Source organism: Lactuca virosa, chromosome 2 (genome assembly GCF_052849685.1).
Source record: "Lactuca virosa cultivar CGN04683 chromosome 2, Lactuca_virosa_CGN04683_v6, whole genome shotgun sequence".
Classification (NCBI taxonomy): domain Eukaryota; kingdom Viridiplantae; phylum Streptophyta; class Magnoliopsida; order Asterales; family Asteraceae; genus Lactuca; species Lactuca virosa.
The window spans coordinates 257,317,431-257,333,045 of record NC_136427.1 but is presented as its reverse complement, the minus strand read 5'-3'; the positions used below and the strand labels follow the sequence as shown (position 1 = coordinate 257,333,045).

The 15,615-nt window shown below is 38.4% G+C and overlaps 1 protein-coding gene across 1 annotated transcript; it reads left to right on the top strand.

Moving 5' to 3' along the window:
- The first annotated feature begins 355 nt into the window (after positions 1–355).
- On the top strand, positions 356–5,031 carry LOC145160845 (5-methyltetrahydropteroyltriglutamate--homocysteine methyltransferase). Its single transcript, XM_079080207.1, has 10 exons — positions 356–486; positions 1,678–2,031; positions 2,122–2,209; positions 2,303–2,430; positions 2,517–2,908; positions 2,994–3,238; positions 3,354–3,520; positions 3,613–3,718; positions 3,812–4,062; positions 4,196–5,031. The coding sequence occupies exons 2-10, from the start codon at positions 1,682–1,684 to the stop codon at positions 4,764–4,766; spliced, it is 2,298 nt and encodes a 765-aa protein (XP_078936333.1). The 5' UTR covers positions 356–486; positions 1,678–1,681; the 3' UTR covers positions 4,767–5,031.
- The last annotated feature ends 10,584 nt before the right edge of the window (positions 5,032–15,615 follow it).

Here is a 15,615-nt window from a genome sequence, read left to right as displayed (position 1 = left end):
TTGTAGAATGGTCAATGATGGTAAAATAGTTATTTTAAAAAAAGTTAACAATCAAAATATTAAAGTTAACGACATAGGGACCAAATCCGCACAAGGTATCCAAAATTGGACCACTGATGCACTATCAATCTTTTTTGGACCAAAACCGTATAATTTTGACAACCACACGACGTGTTTTGGAATTTTGTCTAAAGAAAAAAAAAACTATATTGGTTTTTTCATCGTAATATTTACGCTTTCACTGGCGCGTGAGCGGGCGTTTTTTTTTTTTTTTCAGATCTACCCAGCTCAACAACCCACTCACCCACCCCCATCCCTGCCTACCCCGCCTCACGCTTCTATAAATAACCCCATTTCCCATACTCTCCGATTCGTGTCAACCATTCTTCTCTCCTTTATCACTGGAAGAACGAAACAAACTAATAACAACTAGTCTCTTCGAGACTCATTTTGATTCGTATCTTCCTCTTCTACCGCCGTTTACAGGTACGCCCCTGTCTCTCGGTCATTCGTTCCTTGAATTGGTGGTATTAAGTTCGATTGGGACTATATAGACTTGTGTCGGCTACTATCCCTTCTGCTTTTTGCTAAAACATACGTGATTTGCACTAATTAGTTTGTTTATGTAAATTAAACTGAAATTTGAAAATTCTAAGTAAATAATTAGATCTGCATGTACGCATCCGTGATTTATCCCAACTCTCATTATTTATGTAGATTTGTGGTTCTGTATGTGTGAAGAAGAGGACATATATCAATCTATCTACGATATTTTATGCAATGTAGGTCCAGATAGATATGTTTATGATAATTGTGAAGTTTTTGGTTAAGTAAATGTGAATTAAGCGATAGGATTATCGAGATAACGGGATCTGGCAATTTTTTTTTTGTTTTTTTGTCTGTATATGGACTTTTACTTGATACTTGTACTCACATGGGTATGATAATTGGATAATATCTGGTGTTCTATGGTCTTTAGAGCTATCGATCTACTATTGGATCTTGGTTTTCCATACCTAATCAAAATCAATTTACTTACAAAATGATTTTGGTTCGATCGCTGAGATTTTGTCTTGCAATAAATAGAACAGCTTGCCATCCTCTTCAGTTTTCTAAAATGGATCTGTGTTTTAGGTGTGACATGTTAACTATAAGCTTTATGTACATGGGCCGGATAGGGGATTTGAGATGGCTCCTTTTACATTTCTTACATGAATAGAATAAAATTTATAGAAGTAGGTTTAAGTGAAAACTCTTCCTTCATGATAAAACGTATCCCTGTTATGTTTTTCCTTTTTTTATTTTTTATTTTTTTTATAATTAGTTCTAGTCAATATCAGATATAGTAAAAAAGTAGTATCTGGGGTTGGTGGGTAGGCAGATGGTTTTGACTATGGTCATGATTAGAGCAACATAAGTAAGCTTTAATTCTTTCATTTGATTAACTCTATCTTGTTGCGAAACGTGCTTTTTTAGTGGTAGAATAACCTAATCTGGAGTATACACTTTGTCGGACATCATGCATGATTGCTTCTGTACCTGGCCATGTTAGGATTAATTTGTTGAGAAGAACTCTTTTCTTTTCAAGAATGATGCTTTAGGATTTATATATATGGCATGCCCTTAAAAATATGATTGGCTGTTTTTGTTAAAATTTTTGACTTGTGGTTGAAACAGGACAATGGCATCTCACATTGTTGGTTATCCCCGTATGGGCCCCAAGAGAGAGCTGAAATTTGCTCTTGAATCTTTCTGGGATGGCAAGAGCAGTGCTGAGGATTTGCAGAAGGTGGCTGCTGATCTCAGATCATCCATCTGGAAACAGATGTCTGATGCTGGCATCAAGTACATCCCCAGCAACACCTTCTCTTACTATGATCAGGTTCTTGACACCACTGCCATGCTTGGTGCTGTCCCCTCAAGATACAACTGGAATGGTGGTGAGATTGGTTTCGACACTTACTTCTCCATGGCCAGAGGAAACGCCTCTGTCCCAGCTATGGAAATGACCAAGTGGTTTGACACCAACTAGTAAGTTTCATATTGCCCCCCTTAGGTTTTTGGATCTTGTCGATTTGAATCGTAACCATATTCTAATAATACTGATGCCTTGATGAACAGCCACTTCATTGTCCCAGAGTTGGGCCCTGACGTGCAATTCTCTTATGCTTCTCACAAGGCTGTGACCGAATACAAGGAGGCTAAGGCTGTATGTGTTGTTGATATGCTCTTTCCAGATTCTTTTAAACAGGATTTAGTAATCTTTTTTGGTTAATATGTTGGTTGGTTTTTCGTAATGCAGCTTGGAGTTGATACCGTACCAGTCTTTGTTGGCCCAGTCAGCTACTTATTGCTGTCAAAACCTGCAAAGGGTGTTGAGAAAACCTTTGATCTTCTGTCCCTTCTTGATAAAATCCTTCCAATCTACAAGTATGCCTCTTTTCTCATGATCATTTTCATGTTCTTCACAATAAAGTAGAATCCCAGTTTCATTACAACAATAATTACCCCTGCAGGGAAGTGATTGCCGAGTTGAAGGAAGCAGGTGCTACATGGATCCAGTTTGACGAGGCTACCCTTGTGAAGGATCTTGAGGGGTACCAATTGGAAGCTTTCACCAAGGCCTACTCTGAGCTAGAATCAGCCTGCTCTGGTCTTAATGTTATTGTTGCCACCTACTTTGCTGATGTTCCCGCTGAAGCATTCAAAACCCTAACTTCATTGCCTGGAGTTGCTGGTTTCACTTTTGATTTGATCCGTGGTGAAAAGACTCTTGAATTGATCAAGAGCAGCTTCCCATCTGGGAAATACCTTTTTGCTGGAGTTGTTGATGGAAGGAACATCTGGGCTAATGATCTTGCTGGTTCTCTCACTGTCCTCGAGTCTCTCGAGGGCAATGTGGGCAAAGGTGCTTTTCTTTCGTTTTAACCATATTAATCTTTTCCTTTTATTTACCCGAATGAATTCCCTAACATAAAATGTGAAATATGTAGATAAGCTTGTGGTTTCGACCTCTTGCTCACTCCTTCACACTGCTGTCGATCTTATTAATGAGACCAAATTGGATGATGAAATCAAATCATGGCTTGCGTTTGCTGCTCAGAAGGTTGTTGAAGTCAATGCATTGGCCAAGGCTCTAGCTGGTCACAAAGACGAGGCCTACTTCTCAGCCAATGCTGCTGCTCAGGCTTCAAGGAAGTCCTCCCCAAGAGTCACAAATGAATCCGTGCAGACGGCTGTAAGTGATTAAAAACCCCTTCCTTATATATATATATATATATATATATATATATATATATATATATATATATATACTGTTAAAAAAAAGTTGATGCTGACACCTGCATTCTCAGGCCGCTGCTTTGAGAGGCTCAGACCACCGTCGTGCCACCAATGTCAGTGCCAGGCTGGATGCCCAACAGAAGAAGCTCAACCTTCCAATCCTCCCAACCACCACCATTGGCTCTTTCCCACAAACCATCGAGCTCAGGAGAGTTCGTCGTGAGTACAAGGCTAAAAAGTGAGTGGTTTGGATACTTTTATATAATTTCACACTGATTCGCTCACTTTTTATAAAAAAATTCTCTAAAAAGTATATGTTTATATTTATAGAATCTCTGAGGAAGAATATGTTAAGGCCATCAAGGAGGAGATCTACAAAGTTGTCCAACTCCAGGAAGAACTTGACATCGATGTCCTTGTCCATGGAGAGCCAGAGGTATATTTGATAACACAATCTAAATTAATTCATTTTAATCGGTTTCATAAAAAAGGGGGTTGGCTAAAAAACTGCATGTAATGTTTGTTTCAGAGAAACGACATGGTTGAGTATTTTGGTGAGCAGCTGTCCGGTTTTGCCTTCACCGCAAACGGATGGGTGCAATCCTACGGATCTCGGTGCGTGAAGCCCCCAATCATCTACGGTGATGTCAGCCGACCCAAGGCCATGACCGTCTTCTGGTCATCCATGGCCCAGGAAATGACCAAACGCCCCATGAAGGGTATGCTCACCGGCCCCGTCACCATTCTCAACTGGTCCTTTGTCCGTAACGACCAGCCCAGGTATAAATCACTATTCCAACACAAAATCCAATATATATATATATATATATATATATATATATATATATATAGACACACACACACACACACAAAAAGTACGTTGCTAAAACTGACAATTTCTCTTTGTCTCCAGATTCGAGACTTGCTACCAGATTGCTCTGGCAATCAAGGATGAAGTTGAGGATCTTGAGAAGGCCGGAATCACGGTTATCCAAATTGACGAGGCAGCATTGAGAGAGGGATTGCCACTACGGAAGGCAGAGCATGCCTTCTACTTGGACTGGGCTGTTCACTCTTTTAGAATCACAAATGTAGGCGTTGCTGACACCACACAGATCCACACCCACATGTGCTACTCAAACTTCAATGACATCATCCACTCCATCATCAACATGGATGCTGATGTCATCACCATTGAGAACTCAAGATCTGATGAGAAGCTTTTGTCTGTGTTCCGTGAGGGAGTGAAATATGGTGCTGGAATCGGGCCCGGTGTGTATGACATTCATTCTCCAAGAATCCCCTCCATGGAGGAGATTGCTGACAGGGTCAACAAGATGCTTGCCGTTTTGGAGACCAACATCTTGTGGGTCAACCCGGATTGTGGCCTGAAGACAAGGAAGTACGGGGAGGTCAAACCTGCTCTTTTGAACATGGTCACCGCTGCCAAGAAGCTCCGCGCCGACCTCGCCAGCGCCAAGTGAGCGACCCTGATTTCTTCAAGAAGAAGAAAAGTCAGAAGTGTAAAGTATACTTGAAAGTTGTACACGATATGGGTATATGTGGGAAATGGGTTGCATCTATCATATCATGAATTGTAAGTGTCGTTTAGTGATTTATGTTTTCTATGTGTTATGGTTGAGTAATAAGTGTAGAATTTTTAAAAGGTTTAGGTCTTGAAAGTGTAAGCATAATGGAATATGGAAGGTGAGCTTGCATATATAAGACCGTTCATTGATGATTTTCGTATATGATACTTCTTATGCTTGTTTGGGATTGAACCAAGGATAAATTGCAAAAATTAGATAAATTGCAAAAATTATTGAAGTGAGTTCACATTGCAAAAATTAGGTACATACTCTTTTTTATTAATTATGACCGGTTTATGGTTTAGGCACGTATTCTTTTTCATTTACTATGATCGGTGAGAAATCATTTTTCTCATATGACAAATGTGAAATTGTTGTCATCTAAGAAAAACGATTTCTCATCTAGTAGCACCTCTCATCTAGTAGCAACGAAATTGCAGGTTTCCTGGCATAATCTTATATTTTTCAATTTTCCGTACCGATGACTCTCACATTAATATTGTACATTTAAGAAAAAATAATGGTTTTTCTTAAACATTAAACCTTTATAATAAACAATTGGTCAGTATCATTTACATGGCAAAATACTATGGATTCAAATTTTACTAAGTATTTTGTTGTTAATTGTATCGGTGGTTCATGACAGTCAGTAAATAGTCAAATTAATACATTAGGCTTTTGTTAAGATCCATGGTGTAAAATTTTCGTCAAATATAAACTTTCCTAAAATATTAAATTTGGTCAAAAAGATAGGTGTGGAAGACATACTTAATATGAATTTTATTTCTAACATCTTACATTGCAGTATGTTATAGAGATAGTCAATGAGAATACGTGAACCACTTGAGAAACATTATTCAAAAAGTTTCAAGTGTTGGTAGATAGTGGTGGTTCTCCTATGGAATAGGCTTTAATGTAATGCACCCAATCGATTAGTTGTTGGTGGGAACCAATCTAGCAGAAAACGCTCCGGTGAGAAATGATCTAGTGGAAAAAGAAAAGGCAACGAAAGAGGAAGCAACAATTAAGCATGTATTTTCATCTCTCAAAGTGTTCCTTGATATCATAGCTTTCATGAACATAATGTATATGAAATACTACTATAATTACAAATTCATTATGTTGATCCAAAAAATTATGAACACGTTGGTCCTAATGAAGGTCTAAAGCAAAAGTCCTATGAAAAGTCAACGAAAGAGTCGAGTCGTCCCTCCTACCCACACACCCCTCTAGATAACCTTCAAATTATCAAGCCCTACACAAATCGGACAAAACTCTGTTAAATCCAACCCCTGACTCCTATGAAGAAAAATGTGATTTAAATGGTGACATTGACAACAATGTGAGAGATATGGTCGGCAAGGAATACAAAGCTATTCCATCTTAATAACTTTAAAGGAAAAAAAAGTTGTTTGAAAAAGTTGTTTTATATTCTTTTAATTGGGTAGTTTCTAAAAATAACAAAAGTATCACTCATTTGGGTATCTTGGTTACAAAACTCAACTTTTGAATATTTTGATGTAATTGTTTGTTTAGCTCTTTGGGAGTTTACTTAGCATGAATGCATTTAATTTATTTTACTACTAGGTGTAAAACCCGTGTATTACACGGATTGATTAAAGAAAATAAAATATTAAAATATAAATAATAAGTATTTTTTAAAATAAAATTTTTAAATAAGAAATGAAGAAACATATTAATTGCAATTTAGTATAATATTTATTACATTTGATACTTTATATATATAAGTATAAGATTATGTGACTTTTTAAATTTTAAAGTTGAAAAAAATCATAAATTGACATGTGGATATTATTTATTTAAAAAAATATCACAAAATGACAGATGTCAAAACTAAAGAGATTAATATATGGCAAAATTATTTTCATTTATTATAGTAGATTTTATTTTATTTTATATATTTATTTATTTTCCTTTATTTTTTAATTTAGAACGGCTTTTGCCGCTTAGACCGATCGGTATGGGTCAAAACGAGACACAACGCGGCTTACGTGGCACACCGCAACGCCGTCTTAACGGGGGGAACACCGCCCCCCCCCCCAACTTGTTGCATCTCGTCCTTCAGTTCTCGTGGCCATCGAAACGAAGTGAAACGCGGAAAAACTTACCGTTGTGGCTTATGACCGTTTGCAAACGGTCTGCATTCAAACAAAAAAAAATTACCTTTTTACCTATATATATATATATATATATATATATATATATATATATATATATATATATATATATATATATACTCATTTTATTTCAAATTTTACATCTTTTTTAACATTCTCTCTATACTTTTATAAACTTTCTTACTTAAAAAATGGAGCAAAACCCAAACACCCCCCCTCCGTCATCAAACCCAAACACAACCTCGCCTCTCGGATTCGCGGGTTATGAAAATTATTTCAACATTTTATCGTCTCAAGGCTCACCACAAACTCATACCAAGGCGTCGCTTTCAATCCCGCTTCACCGCCACTGCAGTTTCCTAACTCACCTTTCATTCAACAAAATTTATTTGGTCAAAACCCAAATTTACAACAAAATATTTTCCCTAATTTTGCTTCAACGCAACAAACAACCAACCAACCATCGCCTACAACACAACAATCGGTTGAAGTGGAAGCGGGAGGTAGTAGGAGAGGGAAAGGGAAAGGAAAATCGAAAGGGAAATCGATAGCGGTAGAAACAGAAAATGCAGACGTTCCACAATGGTGGACACCGGAGGAGGAATACGCTTTGACGGCGGCTTGGTGTGCTACTTCAAAAAACGAACTTTGCGGAAATGGAATGAAAAAAAGAGCTTATTGGGGGGCGGTGCTCGACAAGTTTCACGCTATTTTAAAGAAAAATCTGTATCGCAACAATGACATGTTGAGCGGCAAATGGGTCAAATAACTAAGCGGTGCAGCAAATTCAACGGTATTTACAACCGGCTTGAGGCGCAACAACAAAGCGGAACCAACGACTTCGATTTGTTCAAATCTGCTAAGGAACAATATCGGGTTGAAATGGGTCATGTTTTCGACTTTGAAAAATCATGAGAATTGTTGCGAGCGGATCCAAAGTGAAATAAAACGCCTACATCGTCGGAGGTTCAATCCAAAAGGTCTCGCAATTCTAGCTCGGTCGACGTGTCAGACGCACGGACTAACATCGACCTAAACGCCGACGACGATGAGATCCCGGATGATATCCAAGAGATATCCCCACCACGACGACCGCCCGGACGCGACAAAGCGAGGCGCACTGCAAGACATGCGAAGGAGGTGGAGACGAGAGCAAAAGAGGCGGCAGAAATGAAAGCGAAATTCGACGAACACAATTTATTAATAAAAGAAAAAAATGAGTTGAAACGTCGTCATTTGGAGTTCCTGGAAAGGCAGGCACGGGAGAAGCAGAAGCAAAAAGAGAGGGAACTAATGACACATCAGTTGTCAATTCTTCGGACGAGCGAGAAGGGTTTGACGCCTGCTGATCTAGCGGTGCTACAAGCGATGAAGGAACAAATTATGAAGAAATATTTGGGTTAATTAGGATTGTTATGTGGTTTTAGTAGTAATTTGAATGATATTTTAGTTATGATTTTAGGTTTAAAATTATGTTTTTTTTAATTGTAATCGTAATTTTAGATTTTAAATATTATGTCTTTTTTTTGTTTTTAAAATTTTATGTTTTATAAAAAATATATTCATGTTAGTGATTAAAAAAATGCAAAAAGGAAATAAACGAAAAAAAAAATAAGTAAAAAAAAAAACCAATTTTGAAAAAAAAAATCAAAAATAAAACATATTTATTTTCAAAAAGTTTGTGTTATATCTTGTTGTCCATTTCCCTACTTGGTGTTATAACACCACTTGCTTATGTGGCATGTGAGGTGACACATTTGGTGTTGCACCTTGTTGCCCACACCCAATGCTCTTATTAACATGAATTTCTAGCACGATTTGATAAACCGAATTTATATGTACATGACCTTCTCTTCAATTGATATAATTTATTAAATAGTTCATGATTATTTGCTGGTCTTGACAACCTTCAAGAATTTTAAAATATGTATTATTTTAATAAAATATAATTTAACATATATTTATTTTAGATTCAATTTACTTTTATGGCATAATTAAAATCATATTGAAAGAGGTTCCATCATGCAAACAAGTGAGGTTGTCATGGAATCTCACTACTAACATCCTCGTCAACCACTTCCCACCACCAATCTCTACCCTCATGTAATATAAAAAAAATAGAAGGTAGAATGTATATCATATTTATGTGTCGATTAAACAAAAGCCATCAGTTAGACATTTATAATTTTATATCATAACATTTTTGCTATTTTTGTCGAACTTTTTACAAATTTACATATACACATTATCAACTGCGACGAGAGAAGTCGAGAAAGCCCCTTACAATAATTTGGTGGAATAACGTTATTCACGTTAATGTTTTATCACATTTCATTAAATTGAATTATAAGAAAACAATGTAATTTATATGATTATGACATATTTACAAACATATATATTCAAATAAACAAAACCAACTTACATGCGCCTAACCAAATTTCATATACAAACCACAAAACTTTGTAAGATAGTAGATAGTTTGATATTGCTTGATTATATAGATGATTTAACCTCGGATAAATAGAAATACAAAATGGACTCTTGACCTAACATAAACCCTAATGGATACTTGGATAGTAGTCTAACCCTAATGGGTATTAGCATAATCCTAGTCACTAACATCCTTCCCCAGTTTGATAAGGAAGAGATCGATTTAAGCTGAAAAAACAAAACAACAAAACATAAAAAATATAGATGAAGATAACATCGGCGGTGGCATAACTCTGATGATGGCGACTAACAACGATTCTCTAATGCCTTATTTGTACGATATGATGCAAGCAAGGAATCCTATTAGAGTGATGCAAGTCAGCCTATAAGATGAAACCGAAGATACTAAGCCTGGAATCAGTCGCTCTCTATGTAAATTTCTCTTTAGCAAGAAGCCCTGTGAAAACTATCAGATAATGACTTGATAGAGGTCCCTCGCTGACGCCTTCATTTTTCTTTTTTTCATCTCTTTATGATATGCTATCTTCCTTTAGCCAGACTTCCCGCATTACTGTGATCAAGAGGAAGCGCTAAGGTCTATCCTTTCCTTAAGTTAAGAGTGAAGGACGAATACTGACTCTTTAGGACTGATAGTAGCTGCTCTTCTGGTAGTATAGCTCGTAGCTCTGCTTATGCTAGCTCTCTTCTTTCTTATGAGAGAGATTCGCAATAGGGGAATTTCTCTGTAAGAAGAAGGCCTGTTACAGCTATCAGATATAGGGGATTTACTTCACCTTGAATAACTATCGAAAAATGGCTTTCTTTTCAGCCGCTTTCATATTTCATTAAGGTAGTTTGCTTACTTAGTGCTTTCGCTAAGGTGACGACTTGAATGACACTTTAATTGTTGATCAGAGGAAAGGGAAGACCTCGATAAGGAAGAACGTCGGAAAAGAAGAGAGAAGAAGCAACAATTAGAGGCGATTTCATTGTAGAAGAAGAGAGGAACGACGACAACGATGATCATGGAGCTGACAATAGAGGAGTCCGAAGAAAGGCAACGAGAAAAAAAACGGCTCGAGATGCGTCGGACGAAGCCAATTTCGGCGAGATCGACGACTGCAATGTTGAGAGAGAGAGAGAGGGAGAGACGATTGCAGATATGCTTGACAGTGGGGTAGGTTGAGCACCCCGGTATGCACAACAGGGTAGGTCGGGCACCCAGATATGCCTGACATGGTAGGCCGGGCACCTAGATATGCCCGACAGTATGTGATTGGTATGGTATGTGGTATGATGGAGGAACTCACTAAGCTTCGTGCTTACGGTTTACCGTTTTGGTTTCAGGTACTTCATTTTCAAAGGAAAGGGGCCGACTTGATCACAACGCATCACACTATGTTTTCCGCACATGAGATATTGGGATTACACTCTGATATGGTTTTATGATAATATGTTTTGATTATTAACACTTTGGTTTTGACATGAGATATTATTATGAATGTTTTTATACTGTTGGTTTTATATAATAACTTAATTAAAATGGAATTTTTGGTCTTGAATTTTGGGATGTTACAGTCTATTGAGGAAATGGTCGAACGAAGAATAATTGAGGCACTAGCCGCCCATGGGAATCACACAAACTCTGGAACGGGAGGAGAAGGCTCCCAAGGAAATGATAAATGTGCACCAAGAACATGCACCTACAAGGATTTCACGAACTGCAAACCCAAGATGTTTAATAGGAACGAGGGAGTTGTAGGACTTACCAGATTAATCGAGAAGAATGAGTCTATCTTCGAGATCAGCTCTTGTGCGGAGGAGAGCAAGGTCAAGTTCACTGCCTGCACATTTGCAGATTTGACTATGTCTTGGTGGAATGGATACACCAAGACTTTAGGTCTCGCCAACGCCAATGCTCTGTCTTGGGAGCAATTGAAACAAATGCTCATCGAGGAGTACTGTCCTCCGGAGGAAATGCAACAACTAGATCAGGTGCTGTGGAACTTGACCATGAGAAATGCCGACATCTCGACCTACACCAATAGGTTCAACGACCTCGCTACCCTTTGCCCAAACTTTATGACTCCTAAGCACAAGAAAGTGGAAAGGTACATTTTGGGATTGGTTCAACCCATCCAAGGTTTGGTCACGGCCTCTCGACCGTCGACATACGATAGTGCCAAAAGGTTGGCTTTTAGCCTGACCAAACAATAAATAAGATGAGGCACGTTGGTCTAGAAGACTGGAATCCCTAGGTCGAGGGAGGGAAAGCACAAATCTAGAAACGGATTCAAGGGTACCTCCAAGCAATCTCCCAGCAAGAGACAGGACACTGTCAAGGCTTACACCATTAGTCCGGCCCCGACAACAGTCGTAACCTCCACATCTCTAGGACAGTATGCAGGAAAGCACCCAAAGTGCCAATTGTGTCACTTCCACTACTCTGGCAACTGCATGCACTTTAGCATGTGCAATCATAGAGGGCATACCGAGAAATACAGCTGCCAGCCCGCGACTGATCCTACTGCCACAACCAACCAAGGCATGGCTGCTTTACCAGATAATCAATCCTGCTTTGAATATGGGATCGTTAGGCACATCAAAAGGAACTGCCCAAGGCCGAGGAACGAGGGAGGAAAGGCTAGAGGAAGAGATTTTCTGATTGACACGAAGGACGCCATTCAGGACCCCACCGTTATAACAGGTATATTTCTTGTTAACGATTTATATGCATTTATACTCTTTGATTCCGGTGCTGAAAGTGATGGGTTTTAGGTAAAACAAATAAACTAGAAAAACAATTCCTAAGTTCACATGCAACCTACTTTGGATCTATGTTTTAACTATTGAACATACAACTTTGAATTGCAATACAAGAACCCTAGAGGAGAGAGGCTATTATCGAAAATAGTAAACTAGGGTTTAGGGTTTACATACCTTTCAATTGTTATAGCAAACAATTGATAATCCCTTGATCTTGATCTTGATCTTCTTGGAAGCTTTAGCACCACAAGTGTAATGCCTCTAATGGAATCACACCCAAACTAGCAAGAAGGAAAGTAGAAGAGAGAGGGGAGAGGGAGTATGCAAAATCTCGGCCTTAAGGTTTCTTCAAAAGAAAGAGTCACCAAAAACATGAACCAGGAGGCTCCTTATATAGCTGAGGGATCTAGGGTTTAAGGGAAACCCTAGTTATCCTTTGCTTAGGGCCTAAGCAAACCCAAGGGCCTTATCCAAGCCCCTATGGACGAAATTATTAGGGTTTCCCCTAAAGATTTCGTCCACCCTCTTCCAAGGGGGTTCTAGAGCCTTCCACTCAACTATTAGATAATTGCAAACTAGTCCCTGCACCTTATAATTAATTCTTTTAACCCCAAAATCAATTCTGATTAATTTCTGGCTAACAATTAATTAAACATAATGATTTCTAATTAATATATTAATCCAATAACATATTAATAAATCATTTATATATATATATTAATTTATTAATCTTATAAATTAATATCTCTCCTTTCATAATTTCCTTGTCCAGTTGCTAGGTTGAGGGCAACCCAAAAGGACTGTGCTGCTATCAATTCAAGTACATACCAATTATAGTTATGGGCTTAGACACCTAATCCAACAGTCTCCCACTTGGATAAGTCTGTAACTATAATTGCTAGTATGCCTTCTAAATTTGACCAGCAAATTGTAGCTTCCAAAAGCTGCTGCCGAACTCTGACCCAGTCAGTTACGTGTCCTAAGATAAGTGATCATATAACCCTTCGTTCTGCTTGATATCCCCAGACAAAAGACATGGAATGTAATCAATCTGTTTGTCCAGAATCTATGTTTCCCGATTCCTGATTTGTGATGATGTAGGACTTCTAATCGAACACATCAATTTAGTCCTGGCTGGGCCCAGCACATAAGTCAACACCAAATCATCGAGGGGCCCACAGATATCGCTTTTCCTGTTAGGGCAAAAGGAACGAATAAACGTTGACTCATATGCTTGTATCTTTTACTCATCAAATTATGCATGACAATACGTTTTATAACACCAAGTTACTGATGCGTTTTCGTATCACGAATGCACAACCGACTTGTAAATTACAACTCATATATCTTCGTTTCAAGATTATAAGATATTATCGTCTCAGTATTACTCGTGATGAATTCCATGAAGTAATACTCTGAGCGAGGGTTTATCCAATACTCAAATCTCAATTTCTGAGTACTCATGAACATTGCAGCAATTCTATTGCCATGTCTATCCTTAGACAATCTGCAATCTAATTCATGACAGTCTTAATTCACTACTTACTTCCAAGAGTACGAGCGACTGTGGAGTTTGAATAATCTCATTATTCAGGAAGTAAAACATGCAAAAATGAAACACAATAATAAACAATTGACAAAAGGTAGTAGCCAAACTTATAAATAATACTTTATTATTTAATCACCAAAAGTCAATTACATTTACTTTGTTACAAGTTTCAAAAACTAATCTAACTACTAAAACTAATATCATCTTTCAGTCCTATGCTCCGAGCATGCTGAATATGCTTAGCCCTACTCAGACCCTTTGTGAGGGGATCTGCTGGGTTATCTTCAGATGACACCCTCTTTACTATAAGATGGCCTTCTTCAACTCTATGTCTAATGAAATGGTACTTTCTGTCGATATGTCTGGTCTTACCATGATCTCTCGGTTCCTTTGTCAAGGCAACCGCTCCTTCATTATCGCAGAAGAGTTCCATAGGCTCCTGGATGGTTGGAACAACTCCGAGATCCCCGATGAAGTTCCTCAACCAAGCTGCTTCTTTCGACGCTTCACTTGCTGCAATGTACTCTGATTCACAAGTAGAATCAGCCACCGTATTTTGCTTGGAACTCTTCCAAGTAACTGCTCCTCCATTCAGTAAAAATACCCAGCCCGACTGAGAACGGAAGTTATCTCTATCCGTCTGAAAGATGGCATCACTGTAACCATCTACTCTCAAAGTATCACTGCCACCAAGCACAAGAACCCAGTCCTTTGTCCTTCGCAAATACTTGAGTATATTCTTAACTGCTATCCAATGAGCTCTACCTGGGTTTCCCTGATAGCGACTGACCATGCTCAAAGCAAATGCCACATCAGGGCGAGTACATGTCATAGCGTACATGATCGATCCGACAGCGGAAGCATAAGGTACACGACTCATGTCATCTATTTCAACATCTGTACTCGGGCATTGAGTCTTACTCAATTTGGTATTGCTCTGGATAGGTAGCTCTCCCTTCTTGGAATTTTCCATACTAAACCTCTTTAGTACCTTATCCAAGTATGTGCTCTGACTAAGTCCAATTAGTCTCTTCTTTCTATCTCTCAATATTCTGATCCCAAGAATATAGGCAGCTTCTCCAAGGTCTTTCATTGCAAAACACTTTCCAAGCCAAGACTTAACCTCTTTCAAGGTTGGAACGTCGTTACCAATGAGTAATATGTCATCGACATATAACACCAGAAAAGTTACTATACTCCCACTAGCCTTGATATACACACAAAACTCATCTTCACTTCTAGAGAAACCAAACTCTTTGACTTTCTCATGGAAGCAAAGATTCCAACTGCGAGATGCTTGTTTCAATCCATAAATGGATTTCTCAAGCTTGCACACTCTATTGGGAAACTTTGCATCAACAAAACCCTCTGGCTGACTCATGTAAACATCTTCAGCCAACTTCCCATTAAGGAAAGCAGTTTTGACATCCATCTGCCAGATTTCATAATCATGAAAGGCAGCTATGGCGAGCAATATCCTAATAGATTTAATCTTAGCCACTGGCGAAAAAGTCTCATCATAGTCAACCCCTGGGGTTTGAGTAAAACCTTTTGCAACCAGTCGAGCCTTGAATGTATGCACATTCCCATCCATGTCTGTCTTCTTCTTGAAGATCCATTTGCACCCAACTGTCTTGCGACCTGGTGCACTATCAACCAAATTCCAAACTTGGTTGTCATACATGGACTTAATCTCGCTGTCCATTGCCTCTTTCCACTTGGAAGCCTCTGGGCCTGCCATTGCTTCCTTATAAGTGACTGGTTCATCTAAGTTTACCAGTGTTCTGTCACTTATAAATGTGTCACCATCTGAAGTAATATGAAAACCATACAACTCAGGTGGCACACTCACCCTAGTGGA